At 39.8% G+C, this 27,621-nt stretch overlaps 1 protein-coding gene across 41 annotated transcripts; it reads left to right on the top strand.

Moving 5' to 3' along the window:
- The first annotated feature begins 6,032 nt into the window (after nt 1-6,032).
- Nucleotides 6,033-26,464, top strand: LOC147488775 (serine carboxypeptidase 1-like). Of its 41 annotated transcripts, none has more exons than XM_086571496.1 (12): nt 6,249-6,655; nt 12,722-13,248; nt 14,727-14,782; nt 15,497-15,554; nt 16,768-16,827; nt 16,935-16,983; nt 18,658-18,873; nt 18,976-19,040; nt 19,609-19,656; nt 25,349-25,383; nt 25,558-25,663; nt 25,764-26,464. In XM_086571496.1, the coding sequence occupies exons 2-7, from the start codon at nt 13,161-13,163 to the stop codon at nt 18,698-18,700; spliced, it is 354 nt and encodes a 117-aa protein (XP_086427622.1). In that variant the 5' UTR covers nt 6,249-6,655; nt 12,722-13,160; the 3' UTR covers nt 18,701-18,873; nt 18,976-19,040; nt 19,609-19,656; nt 25,349-25,383; nt 25,558-25,663; nt 25,764-26,464. The 41 variants fall into 41 exon arrangements, 36 of the variants coding, with proteins under 36 accessions (XP_086427610.1, XP_086427609.1, XP_086427613.1 ...); XM_086571494.1 differs by having other exon boundaries at nt 19,475-19,656; XM_086571505.1 differs by adding an exon at nt 18,235-18,342 and having other exon boundaries at nt 6,252-6,655; nt 16,935-17,046; nt 19,475-19,656; nt 25,349-25,663.
- Nucleotides 26,465-27,621: the final 1,157 nt, after the last annotated feature.

The raw sequence follows: 27,621 nt of genomic DNA, 5'->3' as shown, positions 1-27,621 counted from the left end.
ACCGCTAGTCGCCCACTGAACCTTTCATTAACCCTTTCTATTTCACCAAAAATTCATTACCCATCTATTAACCATAAATAAATAAGCCTACCTAGATGATGAGTATGAGAAATAGGATGAAGTGCAGGAAAATGAAGAGAAAAATCTTGTCACAAATCAAAATCAGTTACCTGTTTCAGAAAAAAAAGAAAAAGAAAAAGAAAAATAGAAATATGTTTCCAAAAATCAAAAGAAATATCAAATTTAGAATTCCCCCCAAAATCAAATCAAAAGGGAATACAAAAGCTTGAAAAAGCAAAGTATGGAAACCAATGTTAGAAGCAGGAAAGAAAAAGAATTCTATAGTATAAATATCTCAAAGACCTTATTCTCCCATACTTATCAATTGTTTTGAATTTTCTATTCTATTTTCTTCTACACTACCTCCTAAGCCCCATAACACCTAATAAAGACCTCTAGTTCAATTAGGAGTAAGATAGTGTGATAATAAATAGTAGTTGTGACTGCTCGACCTCGGCTCCTCTGATTGTCATTGAGTATGTGAGGAAACGTGTGCCCACTGCACACTGGAGATAGCAAAACTTGAGTGAAAAAATAAGAGAGAAATTGTATTTCGACACATACCTGTGAGAACCTACTTAAGGATGCTATCCAAAGGATCCAAAAATGGCCCTACTCATATATTTCATTATAAGATCACTGCATGCATGCTCATACGTAGATGTTTTGATTATTGTATGTATATTAACTTGAATTTCGAAAGAATTAAATCCTTGTTTTCCCCGCTAGTGAGATGTCTAGATACCTGAGATTGATTAAGGAAACAGGCCCTTGTTACTAAGTCGTTGTAGTATAAATGAAGTTTGTGAGTATCTTCTCAGGAAAACTCTCATGAGGCTATAACTCGTCCACTAGGGAATTCCTAGTGGTTCAAGGTCTTGTTGCATACGGTCAATGCAACCGCACTCTGCGAAATGAGATTTAGCTTAGGACAACACATTTTTGACCATTTATCATTTTAATATCTCTTCTTTGCTTGAGGACAAGCAAAATGCTGTTTGGGGGTGGTGTGATAAGCACTCAAAACTGTAATATTAAACCCCGAGAGACATAGCATTTTGATCAATTATGTGTTTAATAATCATGTAATAATTATAATTTCGTACTTTTGCAGGTTTCCGCAGTTAACATGAATAAAATGATAAAACATGCATCGAAGTACGAGAATATCAGAATATTTGAAGTTTCCTACTCAACCCCAGTGAAGCCCAACAAAGCCTGACTAGAGCCGAAGTTTCCAAAAGAACAAAACTAGTGCAGAACGGGTCCACATATAAAGAAGCAGCAAACTTTCGACGCTCACATCTGATAAATCTAAATGCCGACGTTGGCTAGTGAACTGCCAGAGCGACCAGGGCAACGAGCCCTACGCAAAGACAGAAAATTGTAAAACCGCCAAAATCAACGCCGCCATTGGACACACTAAGTAGACCCACTCGGCGGGCCCAAAAGGCATGACGAGTCAGCATAGGCAGGTGGCAAGAGATGGTCACAAATTTGTGCCACCTTGCAATGTGAGAAGACACGTACTTGTTCAAAGATTGAAATGGAATTGAGCAAAGGGACAAAAACAAAACATAAAAGGACGAAACATTAAATGAAGTTTTGTTTCGTAAACAAAACTTTGGATAAAAGGAATTCACATGCAGACTTTTGAACGTCTCAATTTGAGAAACGGCCAAAACTCAATTAATCCTTCTCCATCCATCCAGCCTATATATATGAGGGGGTCTTCGATATCTTCCTTCAGCATTTTCATGCTTTAGCCTCCACTTAGCAGTTAGTTAGTTTTCATTTCAGCACTTAAATTCTATCCCTTTTATTCCAGTAGCTTAATACTGTAAGTCATTTTTCTTCTTAATAAAAGTCATTTCTTTTCAATTTTAATTCCTGTCCTGCATTTATTTATTTAATGTGTACAACAAGTTTAATTATTCCTTCAATGACCATGAGCTAATCCCCATCCTCAGGGGGAGGGTTATGCTGCTCGTGTGAGAATCCGGATTGACTCTTAAATATTCTAGAATCACTACTTAGGAATTAGGTGTAGATTAGACATCTGGTCCCAAAATGACTGAGACTATACAAATTTGGAGTGCTGATGCTCCAAAACAGTTTCGCGAGAGACCTAAAATGTCTCGCGCGCGACTCTCTGGTGTCAGACAGCTCTCCAATTTGTCCAGCTGATGTAGAATCGAGCCAAGAGCTGAAATGATATTCCAGAGATGAAATATTAGTTCAACTTCTTATGCTACGATCAGAGATGTGCGCATTTTGCTAGGGATCAATACTCGACGTCGTCTCGGGTTTGTCTATGAACTTGAGACGACTTAGAGTTATAGTGATGTGGCAATATAAACTATTAAAAAATGATTCTTGCATGAGTATGATTAATCATCTCCCTGTTTCTCTATCTTTGTTTATTCACATCGAAATCATCGTTAGTAATTTACATTATTTACATTACAGTTAATTTAATTAAACCAACTAAAAAACCTAAAATTCTACTCACTAAAAGTTGTAATTCCAGTTGTGAACCTTGCCGAGCCTGAAGGTTTGGACAATCCCTTACTTGACCTATCCTACCAAACCCACGTGAGTAAGGTAACTTGACTAAACGAACGACTATACGGACTTTGGACTTTAGTCTTCGGACTGTGGACTTTGGACTTAAGAATAAAACCCAAAGAAACATATAAATTTAACGTTTTATCAACTATCACTTAATACTTCAAAGATAGAGGTTCAGCATTGGGTTGCTGAGTGTAAGCGGGTGCAGGACGTTGCTAAACAAGCTCAGATAGAGTATAACGACCTGGTCGACTTGGTGGAGAGTGGTGATGTCTACGTTCTGGTGGATGATTTCATGGAGATGGAACGTAAGTACAAGACCCTCAAGAGATCGGTAGAAAATGGAGCTGCAACAGTAACTGTTGAAAGTACTGTTGCAGTTACTGTTGCAAATGCTAGTAGATGATCTGATCTACCAACCGATCTGGATGATGCTCCTGCTGCTTAGCCAACTGAAGATGCTGCCACAGAAGTGGGGAATGCAAGTGGTAATCCAGTTAGTGGCCTTGTTGGTGAAGAGGGTTGTCCACTGGATCCCTTGAATGTGGATAATCTTCCCCGTGTCAACTGATTTTTGGTCCTCTTGTAATTTGTTGAACTATATTTCCTTTTTCTGTTACTACTGATACATTTATTTTTGATGGAGATGCTGAGGTTGTTTTCTCAGGATAACCTGGGGGCCTCTAGCATCTAACCAAGTTTGTAAGAATTAAAAATATTTAAATTACTTACTTGATTTTGATTTGATTTTATCTTTGAATTTTGTATGAATGTAATTGCTTCCATTGATGATTGCTTTGTTATTTGACGACCTGTGCTGCACAGTAGTAGATGCTTGTAGGTCGTCTGATTTTTGTAAGATCGTCTGATGCTTGTAGGTCGTAAGTGTTTTTGTACAACCTGGTAGATGCGCGTAGTTGGCACCTAGGTTTCCTTGTGCCCTTAGGTATGTGTATTGGTTGAGTTGTTCCTTTTTAGGGAAACTCCTTATTGACTTTTGACAGATAATTAGCCTTTGAGTGGCAATTATAGTTGAGCTAAACTTAACCCTTTCAGAGGCCTTAAGTTGACTTAGGGTCTTTTTAGGGGTCCCTAGGTTGTATTTGACTGATAATTGACCTTTGAGTGGCAATTACAGTTGAATCAAGCTTAACCCTGGTGTTGGTGTTAAGTTGATTTGTGGTCTTTTTGGGGGACCGTAGATTGAATTTGACTGATAATTAATCTCTGCGTGGTAATTATAGTTGAGTTGTGCTCTACCCTAGCATTAGTGTAGGTCGACTTATTTTGATACCCCAGATCGGGCAGCGCGTGCAAGATGCTTGGTATCCATATAATACAAAGATAACATGTATACGCGAAATGCTGATGAAATTTTATTCAATTGGTTGATACAACTGGAGACATATTATAGGTAGAAACGCTTGAGTAAAGCTGTATTCCAAGGTCGTGGAAGCATATCACTGAGCTGGGTTTTGATCTAGTAAGCTCCATTTCCAATGACTTTGTGAACTATGTATGATCCCTCCCAAGTTGGATCAAGCTTGGCTGGTGCTAAGATTCTTTTGAGGACTAGGTCACCAGCTTGGAAAGATCCTGGAACGACCTTCTTGTTGTAAGATCATTTGATCATTTGGTAGTACCGAGCTAGGGATATTACAGTTGTTTCCCTTCGCTTCTCTAGGAGATTGACTTCTTTGGCTAAGATATTATCATTTTCCCCTGATTCGACAATGTCAGATCGTGTGGTTGTGATTGTAAGTTCTGATGGTATGAGTGCTTCTGTTCTGAAGCAAAGTGTGAAAGGAGACTCGTTGGTACTAGCTCTGCTGTTATTCTGTATGCCCACAAAATGTTCTCGAGTTGTTCTGGCCATTGGCTTTTCTTGCTTTCCAACTTCTTTTGGAGATTTTCCTTGATTGATTTGTTTGTGGCCTCTGCTTGGCCATTGCTTTATGCATATCTAGGTGTATAAAATGCTTGAGTGATGCGCCACTTTTGTAGGAATGCCTTGACTTGTGTGCTAGGAAATTGGGTTTCATTGTCCATGACCAGGGTGTGGGGTAGACCAAATCTTTTGATGATATTGGTCCATATAAAGTTGATGACATGGACCTCCTTGACTTGGACAAGTGAGATTGCTTCAACCTATTTGATGAAGTAATCTGTGGCTGCTAGGACGTATTTGAGTCATTTTTTTCTTTTGCGGGATGAATGGTCCCATGATGTCTAGCCCCCACATATGGAAAAGCCATGGGCTGGCTATGTTGATCAACTCCCGTTCTGGACTTAGGTGGTTGTGGCAAAATGTTTGACATTGGTGGCATTTGAGAACATACCTCTTTGCCTCGATGTGCATACCTAGCCAATAATACCCTTGGGCGATTACTTTAGGAACCAGCGATCTTGCTCCTACATGGTTGCCACACTTACCTTTGTGAATTTCGTCAAAGATGAGCTGGCCTTTATGTGGAGTTATGCATCTTAGGTGAGGTCCTCCTGCGGATTTACAAAACAATCGTCCATTGATCACGGTGTATCTGGGAGCTCGAAATTGTATGGCACAAGCACTCTTTGCCTCTGCTGGAAGCTCCCCATGGAAGATAAATTTCATAAATGGGCCTATCAAAGATTGAGTGATCTCTTCTTTGGATGAGGGCTGGAAGTCTGTGAGGCTGTTGACATTTTTTTGCTGGTAGGCTGGCCTATCCAGGATGTCAATGTAGACTGTACTGGGGCATGCCTCTTGTATTTTCGAGGCTAAGAAAGCCAAGCTGTCTGCATGTCTGTATCCTCCCGAGGAATGTGCTCCAAGGAGAATGTTTTAAATGAGCTGATGAGGTCATTGACGACCTAAGTGTACTTGGCAAGGTTTGCTCAATTTGTGACATACTCTTTGGTGATCTGCTTGACGATCAGTTATGAGTCACTATGAGCTTTGAGCTTTTGGACTTGTAGTTGTTGTGCCATGCGGAGGCCTGTGATCAATGCTTCATATTCCGCTTTGTTGTTAGATGTTGCAAAATCAATCTTGATTGACTTTTGTAGCTAGGTTCCTTCTGGTGAAGTTAACACAGCCCCCACTCCACTACCGTTGTTGTTGCAAGCACCATCTACGTAGAGGTGCCATATGTATGGGGTGGTTGGCTGATGTAGTGAAGTAATGGGCTCGGGTTCCCAGTTGACATCTTCGACAGGGAAGTCAATAAGGAAATCAGCAACGACCAGACCTTTGTGAGACGTTCTGGGAACAAATTCGATGTGATGTTCTCCGAGTTCTTCAGCCCATTTGGTCATGCGGGCTGTTTTGTTGTTGGAACTTAGGACCTGCTTAATAGGTACATTTGTTATGACTTTGATGCTATGAGCTTGGAAGTAAGGTCAAAACTTTCGAGCGGAGTACAACAAAGACAACATTGTTTTCTCTATTGCAGAGTAATACTTTTCTGCTTCTGCCAATGTCTTGCTGGTGAAGTAGACTGACTTTTTTATTCCCTCACTTTCTTGAAAGAGGACCGAGCTGATGGCAAAGTCGGTAGTTGCAAGGTAAATCCCAGTGTCTCTCATTCATTTGGTTTGGACAGGATGGGCTGAGTTGATAGGTAAGCTTTTAGGTCGTTAAAAGCTTTGTGGCATTCGTCTGTCCATGTGAATGTTGCGCCTTTCTTGAGTATTTGCAAGAATGGTCTGCACTTGTCAAGTGCACGTGAGATGAATCTGTTGAGGGTTGAAACCATGCCAAATAACTTGTGGATTTGTTATATAGATTATATACGTCATTTCTTTTTAGTATAATTATATAGAAGATGTGTGTGGTGGTTGATTTTATTTTTCATTTTTGTAAATTGGTTGTATTATGCCTTTATGGATCTCATGACTTTTTGGAATGGTGTGTCATGTTTAGCGATATGGATGCAGAGATGCAGTCATTAACATTCCAGCGACTAGCTCAAGATATTTAATCGGTGCACTGAACCTGACTACAAGAAGTGATTGGCAGCCTTGGTTTGATGATACAGAACAGGTAATTTCTACTGAAGTAAAAGGTTGGAATTTGTAGAGTTTTATTCATGCTCAAGTTATATACCGTTTGAAATAGCGAAAATGTTGGTGCTTTTATCCATATCTTTTCCAATTGTTATCCCTTCTCACTTGACACCTCTGCTCCTCTTTTCTTTCTTCCTCAAAGATTGAACTGATATATCTCCCTTGTAAGAGTACGTCACTAAGGCTCATAGTATAGGAGGCAATGGTCTGGAGTTCTACAATCAAATTATTCATGTTCCGGGAACATACTCCTTCCACTGCACCATGTGGACTACTGCGTCAAGCACCATGTAGAAATATATAATTACTTGAGTAAACTAGTTCAGCTTGCCAGATGATGAAGTTTCATTAATAACTACCCAGATTAAAATGCCCATATGCGGGGAACTGTTTGATATTGCTGAATGTACCTTAGCTGTTGTGGTGTGGTCATAGACCCTTTAAAAACCGTGTCCTAGGAATCCCATGGTCTGTTGTGAATTTCCCATGTAGGAACTTAAATCCTTCCTTCCGGTTGGTTTACTAGGGGAATCTGAAATGCGTAGGCAAGAATTTTTTGTATTCGTTGGATGTTTGAGAGCATGGATGGTGACTGGTGATTGGTGAAGTTACTGAAGTCATGTTACACAATTTTAGGGAGCATGAACTTGTTGGGTTACACATAGCAATTATACAGTTGCAAGCCAAATATACTGCAGTAAACTGAGAAGGACCCTTTTAGTGCATAATCTAGAATATTCAGTTCCTAATCATGATTTTTAACGTCAGGGCTAACCAGTGGCGACACATGATTTTTCGCCTGAGGGTGCAAACTGGCAAAGTAAGTATGAGTATGACGCAATTGATTTTACGCACGCTTCATTACATACTGTAATAATGATTCTTTTCCCGAGATTAAATAACATTTTCATTTTTGGGTAATGAGGGTCCTAATAAGATGGAAGAAGTAGTTTCCCAAGAAATGAAAAATAAAGAAAAATGAAGAGGAAAAGGTAAAAAGTGTATAACAAGACAACATATGAAATGTGTTTTGAAAGAAGTCCTGGAAATAATAACCTCAAAGAGTCAATCTATTTGGGATGTAAAATGGGTTATGGGCCTGCTACTCAACTGGATTATACAAGTAGCATTCATCTCATGCACAATTTGGTGTGTTGGGGAAAAAACGAGGGGAGGGGGATATGCATTTGATGATTGGGGGATTGTTTAATGAATTAACAGACTTCATGCAGAAGGGATACCTGATAAGTGATAAAGTGTTGGAAATAGCGCCAGGGCTTCCTTTCTCCATACGTGATACATTTATCTATATGAGTGGCGATGATTACTTTTGCGGGACTTTCCATAGTTTTCTTAATTTTCATCTGAATAAACTTGACAGTAAGTTTTTTGCATACTTTTTTCTTTTATGGATAGTCACTCTTCGACTATAAATTAAGTGTTTTGGATTTTTTTTTTTTTTGATCAAGCAGAAATTGAGGTTGTAATAACTCGTGCGATTTTAGGGTCTCCGTATATATAGCTTATCCAGGCTTAAAAAGTTAGCTTTTATATTCTTATCCTGTAGTTGGGATAGAAGTTTAGAAAGTCCCAGAAGCCAATATACTTCAAGAGTTGAAACTAAACAGTCTGATGCAAAAATGTGATGACATTAGTTTATTATTTGTTAATGCTTTTATTTATTTTAGTAGTTGGTCCACATGTCAGTCCATTGGTTTGCTTTGTTGTCATGCAAACCTTAGGTTATAAAAAAAGGGATTGTAATAGATTAGAGGTAGGTTGTTTTCAGATTAATGAAAAGTGTTAACGCTGAGGCTTTTAGGGTTTTATCCCTGGTTTCCTTATTTGTAATTTAGGGTTTTATCTATTCTGTCGATTAGATCACATCACAGTCTCTTGACAGAGGAGGATGCATGCCTTTATTCAGACGTAGTCCAGTTAATAACTTGGATTTTGTGTTAGCTGTCGTTTCATGTTTGGCATAGAAAGAAAGAGAAGAATGTCAAGGGGAGGAGTCCTTCATCCTTTGTTCAGTATTATTCTGTTCTGTCCATTATTGCCCTAAAAGCCAATTACATGATTATGTGACCTAAATCTGGACTCTGCATTTCATAGGTTTTTAGTTATTATCTTGGTCAAGCAGTAAGAAATGGAGGCTCTAGTAACACCCTATACAACAGTGAATTAAACATCTCGGATGATAGCCTCCCAAGAAAATGCAAAGGACCAGAAGAGTATCTCCTTGAACTCCTTCCACCGCTTACACCAAAGGAAAATCAATCCTTTGGTGTCATTGTTCCAGTGATAGATGCATCTGCAAAAGAGAAAGTAGAGTATTGTACTTGCTAAGCATGTTCATCTTCACCTAGTCCAAGTTAGTTTGACCATCTACATTTCTATGCTTCGGCTTCCTTGGATTATAGAAGTAACTCCACCTTTGATACACTGATACCCAAAAATGCCGGTGCTGTTCCACTCAAAGATTACAGACCTATTAGGTTGGTGGGAGGTATTTATAAGGTAATCACAAAGGTTCTGGTGTCTAGGCTACGAGCTGTCATACCGTCAAGTGTATCTTGCCATGAAAGTGCTTTTGTAAGACGGAGGCAGATTTTAGATGGTCTGCTTATCACCAATAAATGTTTGGATACTGGTTAAAGTTGAAGCAAAATGGTATGCTATGTACAGTTGATATTACAAAGGCTTACAATCATGTTAATTGGTTTTTTTGGACTACTTGCTCAAAAGGATGGTATTTGGTAAGAAATTTAGAGTTTGGATTACCACCTGTATTACCAGAGCATCTTCCTTTGTCATATGGTCAACAGTTCGCCTGTGGGTTTCTTCAGGAGCGAACACGGTTTAAGGCAAGGATACCCCATTTGTCCTTTTTAGTTCAACATTATTACAGAAGCCTTAACTAGGATGGTGTCCAAGGTGATGGATTTGGAGTTCGTAAGAGGATTTAGACCTTCTCCAAGCGGGTCAGAAGTCCAATTCTGTAGTTTGCCCGATGATACTATCAGTATCACCAGAGCGCCTTTCTCTATCATATGGTTGGCGGTTCACCTGTGGGTTTCTTCAGGAGCGAACACGGTTTAAGGCAAGGAGACCCCATTTTTCCATTTTTGTTCAACATTTATTATGGAAGCCTTAACTAGGATGGTGTCCAAGGTAATGGATTTGGAGTTCGTTAGGAGATTTAGACCTTCTCCAAGCGGGTCTGAAGTCGTAATTCTGTAGTTTGCCCAATGATACAATATTTGTTTTGGATCCATCTATTTCACATATGATGGTGATCAAGTCATTGCTCCTTATTTTCAAGGCATGTTTAGGGCTCAAAGCCAACATGTCTAAGACCTCCATCTTCGAAGTCGGCATGGTTGAGAATATGACTTCTTTGGCACAAGTTATGGGATGTGTGATTGAAAAGTTACCTTGAAGGCACTTGGGTTTACCGCTCGAATCTTCCTACAAGAATAAGAAAGTCTGAGATCCAGTGATTGAAACAGTCGAAACGAGGTTGGAGGAGGAAACTTCCCTTGAAAGGTGCTAGGCTAATTCACACCCAAAGTGTCTTGACCAACCCACCTATTTACTACATGTCTCTCCTAACCATCCCGATTAGCGTCGCTCAGAGGATTGAGCAGAAATTAAGGAACATCCTATAGGTTTGAACCAAGGCCTAATATTTTGCTATCGGACGATATATCGATATATCAGTGAATATATATCCTTTTGTTGATTGATCAAAATCTTGTTTGTATGTCGATATATCAGAAAATATCACTGATATTTACTGATATAATAGGACATATCAGTCAAAGATTAGTCAAAGTCAACAAAGTCGACGATCTATATCGGATCCAAGTTGTGTCAATATATCCATCCGATATATATCCATATCGGATACCTTAAAAACCGTTATATATTACCGATATCGGTCGATATTTTCGGCCCTGGGTTGAACAAACGAGAAAAGGAAGTATCATCTTGTTGGTTGGGAAAGGGTGTGCAAACCAAAGGACGAAAGTGGTTTGGCTATACTAGAGTTGGTCACCTTGAACATGACCATGAACAAGGCTATCCTAGATTGTTGGTTATGGAGATATGACCATGAGGAAGATGCTTTGTGGAGGAGGGTGATTGACTCAAAGTACGGTACTGCCGAGTATGGTTGGTGGCTGAATCAGGTTGTTCAAGCGCATGGAGTTAGTCTTTAGAAAGGCATTTCTGCAGTTGTCTCGAATCTCAAGGAGGGTTATTGCTCTCCAGCTTGGTAATGGTGCCTCTATATGGTTCTGGTTAGACACTTGGTTAGGGGATATGCCTCTATGTGATCAATTTCCTCTTGTATATCGAGCTACAACAATGAGATATGCCCAGGTCTGTGAACTAGTTAGTAGAGATCAGAATGGGTTGTCCACTTGTCCTGGAACTTGCAAATTCAGAGGGCATGTAATGACTGGGAGATACAACAATATTCCAGTCTGTCCAATCTCCTCCTTAGCGTATCGCTTACGGATCACAAAGATACTTGGTGATAGAAATTTACCAAGGACGGTTTATTTTCAGTTAAAACATTTTACAGGTCTCTGGTGGTGCACAACAGAGATGAACATTATGCTGTGCAAGAGTTTCCCGCAAAGCTCTTTTGGAAAGTCCCAATTTCTCTCAATGTAAGCTTCTTCTGGTCAGTGTTGCTTGGGGGCACTCTCACAGCAGATGTTCTTATTCATAGAGTGATGTACGTTTTGCCAACTTGCTCTATGTGTGGTTATCTCGAGGAGACCTTAGCCCATTTAACTCGTCACTGCATTTTTGCTTTGGAAGTATGTCCATTCAAATGTGACCTGTGGGACCCTCTCTTTCCAAGACTTGCACAGGTTGATGCTGTCGAACAATGGCATATAAGGTGACCAAAAAAGAATGGTGATACGTTCAGTGGAATGTTGTGGAGACTTGTTGCGTGTGCGACTATTTGGGTGTTGTAGAGATTAATGAATGATTGGATTTTTCGTCATAAGGAAATTCTACCTGTTCGGGATGTCTTGGAGGTGAAATCATTCCTTTGGTATTGGTTCGCCATCTATTCAGAGAGAAAGGATTATAGGTTTAGGGATTTGGTACTCCATTGGGAGATTCTTATAACGAGGGATTAACTAGTTCTTGTGCCCTTTCTTGAGGCTGCACTGTTTCTTGTTATGTTGTGTTGTTATAGGTGAGGCTGTCACTCACTGTATAACATTTTTGTACTGTCTAGTCTTAACATATTTCAATAAAATACACTTGTAAAAAAAAAAAGAGAAAAAGAAAGAAAGTCCTTAGTGTTGGTTAGGAATTTAGGACTGCACATTTTTATGAATTTTTTACTATTTCCACTGACTGCAGAGTATGTTGTAGGAGCCGCATATATGTCATATTGGAGCAGTGTCCTTGCTAAGGACAAATTAGTTCACCTAGTCCAAGTCAGTTTTGCATCTATAGAAAGTCCTTGGGGCTTCTGCAGTACTAATGAGTGTTGACTGTATCATCTTTACCTCTTTGTTGAGCTTCTCTATATAGGGTTTGATTGCTGCATTCTTGGTTTGGAAGATTAAAATGTAATTTTCTTTATCCTTGCTACTTGTTTTCCAAGTAAGACTGCTTTTGCAAGAACTGCAAGTGACCTAAACATTATGCTTGAGACTGTCCAAATGTTGCTTCCTGGGTGAGTTGAACTTCCTCTGGATTTTCAAAAATTATTCGTATTTGTCCAACTATAAACTTTTATACAACAATAAGTTCTTTACCATGGGCAGTATTAAGTTGTTTTGTTTTGAGGGCCATCTTTGCTTCCACTAGTAGAGAAGAAATAACATTGTGATGGTTAGTTCAGCTCCTGGGGCTGGTTTGGGTTATGCGGCGTTGTTACTTCTCACCAATTTCAGAATCATTATGTAATACGTATTTATAAACCTGTATTCTATAATCTATCATTGTTGAATCTTTGAGGACTGTAACATCTTTTAGTGTTCCTAACAATTGTAAATTTTCTTGGCAGGCACATAGCTGCTGAGTGCAATGCAAAAACTATGTGTTGGATATGTTAGGAATCTGGGCACATTGCAAGCCAATGCAAAAATGAACCTATAGGTGGCAAGATAGGGCTGAGCTCGGTCTGCCACTCCACAATTCAAGACTCTGCAACAACTGCTGTTAGCCAGGTCACACTGCTGTTAAGTGCACCAATGAGAAAGCGTGCAACAGCTGTAGGAAAGCTGGCCATCTTATGCACATGCCCTAATGAACCTGTATCCATATCCATATGGCACAACAATGGCCCAAGTCTAGCATTGCATCAAAAACAGCTGCTGGTCCCTTCATATCCTTTGTTGTAGTTGTGGTTAGCCAGGGCACATCAGTCGTGATTGTTGCGGCATTGTCATCTGCCACAACTGTGTGGGAGGGGCTATCAAGCTTACGAGTGTCCGTAAGGACGGATGTTGGACCGTGGCCTTGATTTTGATAGTGGCTTTGGTTTGACCGTGGACTTGACTGTGGATTTAGGTTTGATCGTGGTCTCCAAAGGTATTAAATGATTACAGTTTGCTTATGATAATGGGAGCCCTATCATTTATTGAGTTGTGCATATTATCTGGGCTTATTGCTCTCTACGAAAGAGATTATTTGCTTTTAGATTGAGACTGGTTGGGTTTGCTGGATAGGAACTTATCTTTCTAGGCCCTTAAAAAGGTTGTTTTGTTATGCTTTATATGTTTACTACGCTTGCTTGTGAAAGAAAGCAGACGCAACAACCCCGTTTCAAGTTTTACCGGTTTATGACTGGGTTACTTTCATGTATGCTAAAGCCTATGAAAATGGAATTTAAGAAATGGATGACTAATGCACTGATTGCGGAGTTAGTGCCAACTGATCTCAGGATAGCAGAACAATTCTCTGCGATGAGAACTTCATTTCATAGGAGTTTGATTTACGAGGTCATTTTAGACTTCTGAGTTTTGTCAGTGGGCTTGACGTTTAGTACCTATCAAATATCAGTTTGCATTATAGTTTCACATGGGTGGGCCACCAGATTGGTAATGATCAGCTCAATCCTAGCCTAGATTCTGTGTTTGTCGCTACAAGACAGCAAAACAACAAAAGACCTTATCCAACAACTAAAGTCCAACATAATCATCATTCCACTTCCTCCTATATCAACTCAACATTCGTGATCGAACCACTTCATTCTTCTTCTTCTTTGTCAATGTCGAATGATTCCTTTAGAAGAAGCCCATCTTCTAACAGTAAGTATTGTTGAAGCTGAACTTAATTAGAGTGTAGCTTAGTTTTCAACCATAGCATGTGAACTTAATTAGAGTGTATTATTTGTTGGTTCTGCCCCACTATTTATTTCTACTGCTCATCATATTTTTATCATGCAAACTTTTTCTAAGGTTGTTGTGTTTATACAAGAAGAGATTGTTATGCACTTTACACTTTTGATTTGTAGTTCAATTATACTAACTTTGCAGTTACAAGATCTTTAGTTTGGTGACTTTGGTCTAATGAAGATTTTGCATGTTGGAAAAAGTGGTCTTGATAAATTGTGAATTTAGTGAACATGGATGGGTTATTTGTCAAAAAATAAAAATAGAATAAAAATAAACTGAAAATAAACTAAAGATGAAATTGTGATGGCGTGGTTGACGAGTTGGGTACTTTAAGTTTTTTCCATAAAAAAAATGAATGTGGCTTTTTTCTAAACCAAGGAAGAGATGATGTTGTTTTGAATGATTCACAATGTTGGTTAGAAGGATATAAACGGGTCTAGTTTTGGTATTGATTGTGAATTTTCACATATGTGTCTTCCTGCTTTCATGGACCAGTAATATACATAAACACTTTTCAACCTGATTGCAAAACTCAAAATCACAGATTTGTTCTGAGGAAGAACTATTTACACATCTTTGTTTAAGTAATAATATGCTTTTTTCCCCCTTCTGTTATTGAGTTGATGATATTTCAGTTTTTCTCTCCGATAAATTAATTAATTTTTTTTGTAGGTACGATTAGTTATAATGATCTATCCTCTGACACTGGAGTTCTTCTTTCTTGTGAGGTTTGAAACGAAACTATCTTTGTTGTGTTTCAGCTTTGTCTCTCAAAAGATGTTACTTTACAGCTAAATAAACACCTGTGTCTGTGTTTTCAACAATATTTCCTACTAACGAGGCATTGCTAAATGAATTTATTCCTATTATCACACAATAAGAATTAATCAATATAAAATGGAGCAATCATTTTCATGCATTACAGAACATTGTGTAGTCCTTTTCTAAGTGTTAAGTAACTGGAACTAAATTGAGCTGACAAGATGGAATTCATGACGTTGCCTTAGCAGACAATTAAGAACACTCTTTTAGTGCGACCGATGTGAGTTTTCCACGACACCCACGGTCTGCAGCAGGTTTATTTATCTGCATATGGCGCTACCTGAGGAAGTTCTTACAGTGATCTCAGTTGGTACCAATTTCCCAAACAAAAAGGATTTAGCTTGGATGGTTGTCTCAGTTCTAGAATAGTACTTCTTGCATTTTCTGTCATAATAGAATCTCCAGGTTTTATGCCCCTTTGTTTCTCCAAGTTTTACTGTGTTGTTATAAGTAAGTTTGTGTGTTGGACTGTTAATGAACTCTTGTGCTGCTTATTAAGCATGAGAGCAACATGTTTGACTTATTGTTTAAGTCATATTCATCTTATACTGGCTTGCTTGGTATTCTGCATATAGTACCTATCTGTACCTGAGCTTGTACATGCTCTATTTCTGATATAGGAGTGTCGGGTAGTTGGATATTCAAGTGGCGTACCTGGTGTGGCGAGATCCCCTTCAGGTTTGTCTTTACCAGTAATACTGTAGGTGCAAGCTAATATGAATGTATTTGTCTTTTAATGCCTTTCTTTCTGAAAAAAAAAATGTTTATTTATGTATGCACAGAAACAATATTATCTTTTAGGATTCTACATTTCAACAAAAATGCCAACACTATTTGGTTTGTTATAGCTTGGTGGACCATTTGATTAGCATCTGTTTTCTAATACACTTTTCTTATATGTTCTCAATGGTATGAGTCCTTGCCAATAAATACTCCTAGTTTTGAGCACAGAGTTTATTAAGTGTACTCTACCTGCATAGGGTAGAAACTTGGAATTTCATACCTGTATTTTAGCAGATACATTTTCTATAAGAGGTTGGCAATGAACAAGAAATATTCTAGTAGCTAACAGAGGCAGACCCGAAGGCTCGACAATAGGTATTCCCAAGATAGCAGTGAATTCACCATTTAATCATCTGCAAAGCAAAGCAGAGATGAGTCACTACTCAGTAGTGGAAAGGGACACTTTTGGATTAACATACGACATATTTCTTAAGTAGTAAGCAACCAAAAACCTCCATCACCATCACAATTTATAGGGGTACCTATCTCAACCCCTTGATATATTTGAAGTTATCATCAGAGTATATACCACCAACTCACATCACCCGTTTCAGACGAAATGAATGGCAATTGTAATTTTGTGGATATTGTGTCTAAATCTTGTTCACTTGTTATTACTTAAAATTAGAGTTATTCAGGTCAGTGCGTAGTCAGAACTGAGAATTTACCAGAATATTTTAAGAATAATACTGGAAATTCTGGATCTAAGTTGATCAATGATCATCTTTTAGGGATAGAAGAGTGTTCATATTAGAAATTAGATCGAATTCCTACTTTGTGAGCATCTAAATTCGAAATCGGGTAGATTGAATAGACTCTCTATGTATGGATGTAAATGGTGGAGATGGGTGTGATCTCGGTATAATTGTTTTTTGACTTTTTTCTATTTTCTTATTACACTTTATTATCAAAAAAGTATAAACTGAATAACTGACCTTCAAAATAGCATATCTGAGAAAGACTATATGATCTGTCTCTGGAGAAGAATATGTACATATATATCAAGCAAAGTATGCGGTCTTTTGGTTTTAACAATTCTTTTGGCATTTGCTTTTTTGGTTTTGTAGTGGCATATAGGATTTTTTTAATTTCTTAGAATATCCTGCAGGGTGGTTTTCCTACTCAAACACCACTGCTGACTATTTTTTAACTGGGAACTTAAGGACAGGTGGGTTCAACCTTTCACTTTCACTTTCACTTGCACTTGACAATATGTTATGCATGTCCCATATGCAATTTTATTTATTATTGTTTTCATGCTTTACAAATTTGCAGCTCAGGACTCACATACTTTCTTAATCAAGTGGTTCCAAAGGTTTTCGCAGTAAGCTATTGCCTCACCAACTAGCTAATCAGACGCGGGATATTTATATTGCATGTAATTTTTGTAAGTTTTTTTTTTGCATGAAGCAATGTGGGTTACATGAACCCCTATCACTTATTATTATTTTTTGGAAATTATGTTCTGTTGTACAAAGTCCCACTAGCATCCTCAAGGATATTCAATATTCTTGGGAGAGGGTTACAGATTACCATACACGTATTAGAATAACGTCCTTTAGTTATGTGCAACAACCACTAGATTTGATGTGTGTGTGCACATAAATCTGTTGCATATCAATGGAAAGGAGAGATCCAAGTGAGCCAGTGAGACTTATCTTTTACGTACTGATCTGTCTCTCGCAGTGTCCAAAAGTTAGTTAGTAGTGCACTAGTCTCTATGATGTTTATCTGACGTGTGTATGGAGAAATTATAACCCATTTCATCAACATGAACAGTGAGCCAACTAACGAAAGAGTACCTCTGACTTTGTTATTTGCTCCACATTAACTTAGTCCACCCTTTCTTCTCATTTCTGGAATTCTGGTCTGCCTTACAGCATAAGCTAAATTTGAGGACCAACTCTTTATTAGGGTGAGGAGTCTATACAACTGCATCATCCTCTTCCAAATTGGTAATATTAGTTTTTTTTTTCACCTGTTCAAACATCGCCATTACTTGAGGGTTCTTCGTTCAAAGGCAGCTCCATTGATACCATCTCTTCACTAAAGACTTTCTCGTCTAGAATACCCCTTCATCCCATCTGTCATGCAAAAAGTTTGTTTCCCTTCCATCTCCAACAATATGTGTTGTGAAGCCCTTGGCCATTTCCCTTGTGCTTAGTATCTCTTTCTGCACCCAAGAGCAACCAGGTAGGATATCTGTAGACCAAAATAAGCTCCTCGCCATTAAGTGTCTGCCTACCCTGTCAATCCAAAGAGTTTTGTAGAATGTTCCTCCGAAGTCAATTACCTTAGCTGACCCTTGCTCTTAGTCATATATACTCACTCCATGCAATTTACTAACTAATTGATAGCAGCACTGTGGATGAACAGAGAAGGAACCTTCTACATGTTTCAGATAAGGGGATTCCCTTTCTCACCCCATTAATCCCCTTGAAGAACCTTTTGGAGAAACATTAATTAATGTGGTGTGGTGTTTGCTTTCTTATAATTTGTAATATGATCAAATTATAAATGTGTGGTGTTTATTTATGGGTCTCATTGTTTTTACGAATGGGTACGTCATGTTTAGTGGTGACGTGGACACAGTCATCCTGTAACTAGCACACGATAATCAATTAACGCACTGAACCTGACTATAAGGAGTGATTGTCAGCCTTGGTTTGATGACATGCAACAGGTTAGTTCTAAGGAATTAAATGGCTCCAATTTATAATTTTTTTATCTTCAACTTATGCTGTTTGAAACAGCCAAAATGTTGGGACTTTTATGTTTATATCTCCCTCCTTTATTTGTCCCTCCTCGACCAGACCTCTCTTTAGTATCATCCCAAGATTCCCAAGTATCTAGGTAATTGATCTAGTTTTAAGGAATGATCCCCTTCACAAGAGTACGTCTTTAAGGCACTCATAGTGTAAGACGCAATGTTATTATTGAATTCTACAACCATAGTTCATGCCTGTTCCTGAAATACTCCTTCCATCGCACCATGTAGGTTCTTGCTTCAAATGCCATATGGAATTACTGGACTAAGCTAGTTCAGACTGCTTTCCCATGGACCAGTAATCCGTATAAACACTTTCCAACCTGGTTTGAAAACTCAAATTGACAGATTCATCATGATGAAGAACGATTCATACATCTATCATAGTTCTAGTGGTATATATTTCTTAATAATCGTCGGCTAACACTGCTGCAAGATAGTTGCCAAGTAATGTTATGCTTATTAACTCTGTTATTAAGTTGATGATATTTGATTTAGTTTTTCTCTCTGATTAATTCAGTACACCCTTTTATTGCTTTTGTTTTACAGGAACGGTTGGTTATAACGATCTATCCTCTCACACTGAGGTTTTACTTTCTTGTGAGTTTAGAAAGGTAATTATCTTTACTCTCTCTCCGTCTCTTATGGAGATGTTACTTTAATACTCAATAAACGTATGTGTCCCTGATCAACATAATTTCGTACTATGAAGGTGTTGTTAAACTAATTCATGCATAATGCCACACAAATTAAAAAGAATTGAAAAATGAACAATTGAGCAATCAAGTTCATCCATTAGAAGCATTGTGTAATCTTTTTATGTTAGTGTTAACTAGCCTGATCATAATTGAAGCTGGCTAAAAGGAATTCAAACATCTCCTTAGCTTACGTTTGAGGACAGCCTTCTACTGCTAGTTATATAAAAGAGTGTCTCTTATGTAAGACCTTATATATTTCCGATTGGTTTACTAGGGGAATCTGAAGTCCCTCTCTAGATGTTTCGGAACATGAATGGTGATAGAGTGAATTCATGTTTTGGATTTTTCAGGGATCATCGACCTGTCGGATTTCATATAACAATTCGACGCCTGCAGGTTGAATATCCTATGGTAACCTGATAGGGACCCATTTGATGCATAATCTAGAACATTCAGATCCTCATCATGATAGTTGTAATGTCAGGGCTTACTAATGTTGGAGCCAAGATTTTTGACGGGGCAATCCGGAAAAGTACGTACCAAGGAATCATTGTCACCAACTCTTTATTACATGCTGTAAAAGTTTATTTTTCTCGAGATTATATGTTTGTCATTAATAACATTTCTTTTTTGGGTCATGAAAGTCCTAATAAGATATTAAGGTGGCAAGAGTTCTCCTCCCCCCCACCCACCCAACACACCCACCACCACACGAAACCAAAAAATAAATAAAAATAAAAATTGTATAACAAGACTAGATATGAAATGGGTTTTGTGGCTATGGAAACTGTAGAAAGAGAGACAGTAAAAGTTAGGTCTCAAAGGGAGACCCATCCTCTATTTATAATAACAGAGTTACAGTGTACATAGGTTGGGCCCAAGTATAGGCCCAATAGGACTAATATTACAATACTCCCCCTCAAGCTGGTGCGAAGATATCCAATAGACCTAGCTTGCCAATGGAAGAGCGAAGATCAGCAGGTCCCACTAGTTTGGTAAGAGTATCAGCAATCTGTGCCTTAGTCCTAACAAAGGACGGGGAGACAATCCCAGCACGAACTTTCTCTCGCAGAAAATGCACATCAATCTCTATGTGCTTAGTCCGCCATGTAGATCTGAACCGGTTAAATGGATGGCGGCTTGATTGTCACAAATGAAAGACGGATGATCCGTGATCAGGCAAAACCAAGCTCTCCCAAAATAGATCGCAACCACATAATCTCACAAGTGCCGAAGCAAAGCTGCGATACGATATCGCCTTCCAGATGATCCGGAGACAACAGATCGCTTCCGGCTTTTCCATGAGATAAGTTGATTCCCACGAAAAAGTAACATGTAGTGGAACGATCGTCAATAGAACCTCCATAATCGAATCGATTGTAAGATTCTAAGGGACCCCTGTGGCCGGTGCATAGAAGAGACCTAAAGCGGGGCAAGACTTTTGTATGCTCGTAATATGCTCCATCGCATCCATATGAGATTGACGTGGATCATGCATGAACCGACTAACTCGCTCACAAAGATAGGCAATGTCCGGTCTAGTATTAACTAGATAAATAAGGCGCCCAACAAAGTACCGATAAAAGGTGATGGATCCGACAATAATGGTCCATCGCCTACAACTAACCGGCCGTTAGGCACCATAGAGTAGAAACCGGTCGACAACCCAAAGATCCCCTATCGGTCGGAAGATCTAGAACATACTTTCGTTGAGATAAAGAGATTCCCTGGGACTACGGCAATCTCAATGCCAAGAAAGTAACGTAGAGGACCCAAGTTTTAACCTCAAAAGACTTCCCGCGGATTCCTTAATTTGTACAATGCGATCGATGATCGTCTCGTAATAATAATGTCGCCCACATATACAAGCGGATAAGTGCGGCCCCGAGTTCCGCCGAACAAACAATGTATGGTCCGAAGTGGCACGGTAAATTCATATCAGAAGCACAACCTTGACCCATCGACCCGGGCTCGTGGTGACCGCTTAAGCCCATATAAGGACTTCTTACTGAGTCGACAAACTTTCCTAGCATACTCCCCTCACCACGAAAAGCCCGGTGGGGATCCATGTAAATCGTCTCGGCCCGGATCTCCGCGGAAGGAAGGCATTCTTCACATCAGTGATGAAGAGGCCAATCATAAGAGGCGACCCGAGGGAAATAAGAAGTCGAACAGATTTTAACTTGGCTACACGGAGCAAAGCGTCGCACCAAAGTCATGTCCAGTGCACATTATGTAAATCCCTTTAGCAACCAAACGGGCCTTATATCGTTCAACCGTACCATCCGCCAAGTACTTCATCTGTAAAACCCATTTGCATCCAACCGTATGGTAGTCTTGGGAGGTAAAGCAACCATTTCCCAAGTCCGATTCTCGCTTCTTTGGTGGCTCGCATCATCTCCGGATAATGGCGGCTACCCAATAATGGATCCGACAGAGCCTCGAACCGATCGCGGTATCCGAATGGAGGAAACCCAAGTCGATATGTCCGATAGGAAGCGATATACCCCGATAAGAGACAAACCGCTAATAGGATGGTTAGTGGGAAAACCGTATTTGTCCGGGGATGCCCGGGTCCTGGAAGGAAATCGAGGGGGCTCAACAACAGGAGAATCAACAGGAGCAATCATAGGGGAGTCAACAGTAGGAGCAATCACAGTAGGTAGATCACTAGAAGGTGAAGGAATGTTACCCCGAGGCGGTACCGGGGCATGAGCATGAAGCGTAAGGAGAAGTGCGACGAGTATACACCTGTAAAGGTTTAGTAGGAGGGACCACCAGAGGAGTATTAAAGATAGGAATAGGATAAACAGCGGAAGATGCCTCCTTTGGGGAAGACAAAGGTTCCTGCACAGATGTATAAGGACCAAAATATGCACTATGCTCGACAAATGTGACATCCAAGGTATGATTGAGGCGACGACTAGGTGGATGATAACAACGATACCTCTTGGACATAGGGGAATACCCTAGAAAGACACACCGAATGGATTTATCATCCAATTTGGTTCGCGTAGGACTTTTATCATGAACATAGCAAACACAGCCAAACACCCGGGGAATAATGGGAAACAGAACACGACTGGGGTATACAACTTGAAGAGGGGCCTTACCATTAAGAACTCTACTGGGTGTGCGGTTTTGAAGGTAAGTAAGAACCGCGATAATGCGATAGGATCGAGGAACATGCATACCTTGCAACAAACACCAAACTACATCCATAAGACTCGATTTTTCGCGTTCAAGAAGAACACCATTTTGCTCGGTGTATAAGGACAGTCGATTCTTTGAAGGATACCCTATTGGTTAAGACGGGCGACAAATTCGTTGGAAACATACTCCTTCGCATTATCAGACCGAAGTCCGCGAACCACGATATTAAACTGAGTTTTAATGAGTTGGAGAAACTGAGTGAAAACAGGGAGAACTTCAGATTTCTTGCGAAGTAAATAGATCCAAGTACACCGAGTATGGTCATCTATAAAAGGTCACGTAGTACCTATGGCCAGAGAGGGTAGTCACAGGAGAAGGGCCCCAAACATCCGTATGAATCACATCAAACATACAAGGAGATCTAGAAATGCGAGGAATATAAGAATTACGCACATGTTTAGACAAAGAACAAGTATCACAATGAAAAAGAGTATTTTTGCATGCTTTTATTAATTCAGGAAATAAAGTACATAGATACTTGAAGTTGACATGGCCCAACCGAGCATGCCAACTTTCAAAAGACTCGTGAGAAAACAAATAACGGCCGACACAGGAGCAACACACTAGCATGCAAACTCGATATTGGTGGAACAGGTACTGGGACAAGGGGGGATCTCCAAAGTAGTATAGTCAAGATGCTTTCATAGCCCCCGCCAAAAATCTGCCTCGCACTCGGGTTCCAAGTTAACAAGAATGGGGTAAGAAAACAACGTAAGCGATTGATAATCTTTAGCAAGACGACTAACGGATAACGGGCTAAGTGCTAAGTGAGGAACATGTAAGACCGACTCTAAAGAGATAGCGGGGATAATCGAACAAGACTTTACGGGTAATAGTGGTGTATGAGCCATCCGCAGCGCGGACATGATGTGAAAAGGGTGTGTGCTATCGACAATAATCTAGACTCACGGTCATATGATCATTTGCCCGGAATCAAAGACCCAACCGGATGGAGGCGGGAACGAATATGGAACGCAAGGTGTACCGTGGCGTGAGCCATGGCAAAAGTACTAGATGTCCCCCACGTAGACATAGCATGCATAAGCCGATCAATCAACTGTCTTTGGGTAAAAGTCCCTTAATCCCTAAACTCCCCCGAATGATGACTACCGGAAATATCGGCCAATAGCCGCAATACGAGGCTTGTCGCCTCCTAAGCCCCCTCGACCCCCTCTTGGGACGAAGCTCACGGATGCAACCGATAGCAACTATCAATAAGGTGGCCACGCCTTGCAATGATCACAAAAGCGCCCACGAAAGTGTTCCCGAATGGAACAAGAAACGAAAGCCACCGTAAGACCCCGGGTCGAAGTAAGTAGCAACAAACGCCATCCGATCGGTGAAGACGGTGCATCGAAACCACCGGAGAATAAGTAATCCGAACACGATTTCATGTTTCTCAATAATGGCATACGCTCACCAAGAGATGGAAGAGGTGCGATTGAGAACTTGAGTCGCGAATGGCTTCAAAATCGAGTGAAGACCACCAAAGGAACCGATGAACTCTGTTTCTCCTCACGCTCAAGAGCGGCCATAATAGTAGGTGTCATATCGCGAATTTGGATAGGGAAGTGTAAGTAGAAAGCTCCTCCCGACTTCTTCAAGTACCCAAAGTAAGCTAAGACAGAAAAAGAGCCCCCCCGTGTAGCGACCAAACTCACGGTAGAGCTCATAAATTGAACCTCATTGTTCGTAGTAGCATACATTTCGAGAGAGCAGCCCACAAACCATCAACGGTTTCATAAAAGGTAAACATCTCATAGATATCGGGCTCCATAGAGTTGAACAACCAACTTAGAATCACACAGTTGGTTATGGACCAACTATTGTAGGTAGGGTCTATATTAATTGGACAAATCATCTTGTTGGGAACAAGCCAATCCATCTTCCCTTTGGCCCCCAAAAATAAGTTTAACGTAACAAGCCCAAGAGTGGAAATTCCGCCCATTAAGAAAGCAAAGAGTAATTTTCTTCAAGAAGAGAAATTATTCAACAAAGGAGACACCATCCGTACCTTTAGAGTCGTTATCCGTCATGATAAGAGATATAGTGCAAAGAATAGTACCTTGATGTGAGAAAAAAAGTTAGAATCGCCGGAAACCTGCCGGAAAAATGTGATAAACGCTGGAAACCTACCGAAAACTGTGATAAACGCCGGAAACCTACGGAAAACAAGTGGGAGGCAAAGACAAGATAATTTCGGATGGATGAGCAGCTCAATGGCATGTGTCGCCCAATATCGTCGCTACCGAGCCGAGGGAAGAAGGAAGGGGGTGGCGGCTAGGGTGGTGGCTAAGGGTGGTGACTAGGGTTTGATCTCCTTACTTCTCTCTTCCTGTTTGCTCTGATACCATGTAGAAAGAGAGACAGTAAAAGTTAGGTCTCAAAGAGAGACCCATCCTCTATTTATAATAACAGAGTTACAGTGTACATAGGTTGGGCTAATATTACAATAGAAACCAACCCCCCCACACACACACACACACACACCCACCACCACCACCACACGAAACCAAAAAATAAATAAAAATAAAAATTGTATAACAAGACTAGATATGAAATGGGTTTTGTGGCTATGGAAATAATTACCTCAGAGATTAATTTCATTTTGGATGTAAAATGGGTTGACTTATGAGCCAGCTACTCACTCTTGAGTATACAATAGGATATTCATCTTATGTATGATTCGGTGTCAGATGTAGCAAAGGTCACTCTCACTCCCTATGCCAGTGGGTCTAACCATCTAAGTTAGAGAACCTGAATGCATCTCTGCACAAGTGTACAATTCCCTGATTTTCTTGTTATACTTGACAACCAACTTCCCTGGTCTTGTATGTGATACCTGTCAGTGCTGTCATCTTGCTCCTGTACTTCTCATGACATTTCTGTTTGCTCCTCCATCTCATATTACTAATTGATTCTACCCTTATGTTTCATCAAACTAGATGTTGTTTAAGAATGATGCATTTTACTCATAGGAATTGTATGTTTGCTCACATATCTATTTGCAGGGTGTCCAATTGGCATGCTCGAATTTCTGAAGAAGGTGAATGTAGACTGCAAATGTCGTCTCTGGATGACATCTAGTGCTGGCGAGTCCTTGAAAAGTGCTGCAGATTTTTTGCATTCTTACTTTTCCAGTAGCAATTGGTACACAAAAACTGTTGCTACAAGGAAATTCTGGAACTTGTACTTTTTTCTAATATTTTGTTTGTTGCAGGATAATTACTACAATAAAAGAAGAAAGGGTAGAAGTTCTGAATAAAAAAATCAATTAAGTTTTGATGGTATGGTAGGAAGGGAAGATGAAGGGGCTAATACTATAGGTGTGTAACGAGCAGTCCTCTTTAAATGCACTCTCCCTTCCCCCATAAGTGTAATATAATGCACTTTTAGCTATGGCATGTTGACAAACAATTTGGGCAGGAACTGGTTCAAGTATTTACCTATACATCTTGAAGAAAAGACTAAAGAGAAGTGCAACTTGTTAAGGTGGTGATGAGATGGGGCCGAGAAAGTTGGTCTCCTTCCTTAGTGCCCAAGGAAATTGAGTCTGCAAGAAGTCACAAGAGACAGGGAAGGAGATGGAGCATATGAACCTTAAAACTGGAAATTATGTATTTTGCAGGCTCACAGTGGAAGCAGAATCTTGGTGACATGGGCAAACTACAACCAGATGGTACTGAACGCCCTGAAGAATGAAGACAAGAAGGTGGTCATTGGCCACTGAATCCAACCAACCAAGGGAAGGCTGTTGTGGCGGTGAGGTCCAGTATGTAGCTTCGTTTTACATTCGCAAAATAAGTGCCCTATCCTGGTCTGTTTCATCTACAAGTCAATGAGAAACTGCAAGTGTTTGGATAGACATGTCCTGAGATCGCAAGATAAATAAATTAGATAGTTATGAAAGACCTGTGTAAGTTGAGGTTAAAAATTCTGTCCCTTGTTTTCATTGTAGAATGAATTTTAGTTGGGTTTGTATCTCAACAGAAAAAAAGGCATGTTTAGCTGGATCTAAGCTGCTGTGTACTTACTCGTGCACTATGCACTATTAACGATGTTGGTATTATGTCTTGGAAAACAAAAGAGTTATGAGAAGTTGAAGTTATTAATTGTTTCAGTAGCTACATAGTTTGGCCTGTTGTCCTGGTGACGTAAAGGATGGAATGGGAACTTCTGTCACTAGCGCATCTGTGTATGGGAGGAGAAACTTCTCTCCCTGGATGATGTATATGGTCGTATGGACCCTGCTTCGAGTGGCATATTGGCATATTGCTTTGGTAACATCCTTGCTTTGAATTATTACTGCCTGACTTAGCTACTTGCCCATCACAAAGCAACTATGATTACCAATTTTCAGCAAGGATAAAATTTGCATGCTGCAGTAGTGCAGTCTTTCACCCTGTTTCAGCTGTTGAAACTTGGACTGCCACAAAGAAACTCCTGCATTCTCCAATCATTGCTCAAGTTCTCCCCACTTATAGCTTTCTTCTCATCCTTCCTTGTATTTGTTCTATTATTCATGCACAAATAGGTTTATTTAGTTTATAGTTTTGAAATCTGAACAAGTGAAATGGTATCCGTGTATTGGTGAGTTATAATGGTATATTGGATTTCCAATTTTGTGTGTGCACTCGTCCAAGCCTTTCAAGAGTGCGCGTGCACATACGAATGTGAAAAATCATTCGTGTTTGTTAAGTGTTGGACGGAGGATAACTCATTGCCCAAAGCTTAGCCGAAGAAAATAATTCATCAGGGCCTTGTTGGAAACTAAGCAAAGCCCAGGGCCAAATATGACGGGCCATGCCAGACAAGTGGGCTGCCTCTCACATTCCAAATTTTGAACAAGAAGCTCTTGTTGACTTTGGACGACCGCTCAATTGAGGGACGTGATTGGCTCAGTGCCGGCTGGCTCTGAGTTTCTAGTGGCCCGAAACAAACTCTTAAAATGTGGCCCTATATATATATAAGTATATATAAGCTCGCACATGATATCTCTCCTCAACACATGCTTTTGTTTTCTTAACCTGACATTCTCATAGTCTCCTAAAAAAACGCACATTCCATATATTAGTTAGACCTCCCTAGATTTGTCACTTTCTCCTTCGTGTATTTTGTATTTATTTGGGCCTCCTCAAATATCAAAACAAACATATAAACAAATTTCTAAAAAAACCCTTCCACCCTTTCATACGAATCGTAATAAAACAAAATTCCTAAAACCTACAAAACCAAAAACTCCACTTCTTCTATCAAACTCACTCTCAAACCTAGCAAACAAACT

Source organism: Coptis chinensis, chromosome 7 (genome assembly GCF_015680905.1).
Source record: "Coptis chinensis isolate HL-2020 chromosome 7, ASM1568090v1, whole genome shotgun sequence".
Classification (NCBI taxonomy): Eukaryota; Viridiplantae; Streptophyta; class Magnoliopsida; order Ranunculales; family Ranunculaceae; genus Coptis; species Coptis chinensis.
The sequence above is the reverse complement of the archived record's forward strand: the minus strand, read 5'-3'. Positions and strand labels throughout refer to the sequence as shown.

Bases quoted from the DNA above. Each gene is read 5' to 3' on its own strand.
- LOC147488775 (XM_086571484.1), top strand. From the start codon at position 13,161: ATGTTGGACCGTGGCCTTGATTTTGATAGTGGCTTTGGTTTGACCGTG. The intron at 13,249-15,496 runs GTATTAAATGAT...TTTCTGATATAG, and splicing joins TTTGATCGTGGTCTCCAAAG to GAGTGTCGGGTAGTTGGATA. The intron at 16,984-18,975 runs GTAAGCTATTGC...TTTGTTTTACAG, and splicing joins TGGTTCCAAAGGTTTTCGCA to GAACGGTTGGTTATAACGAT.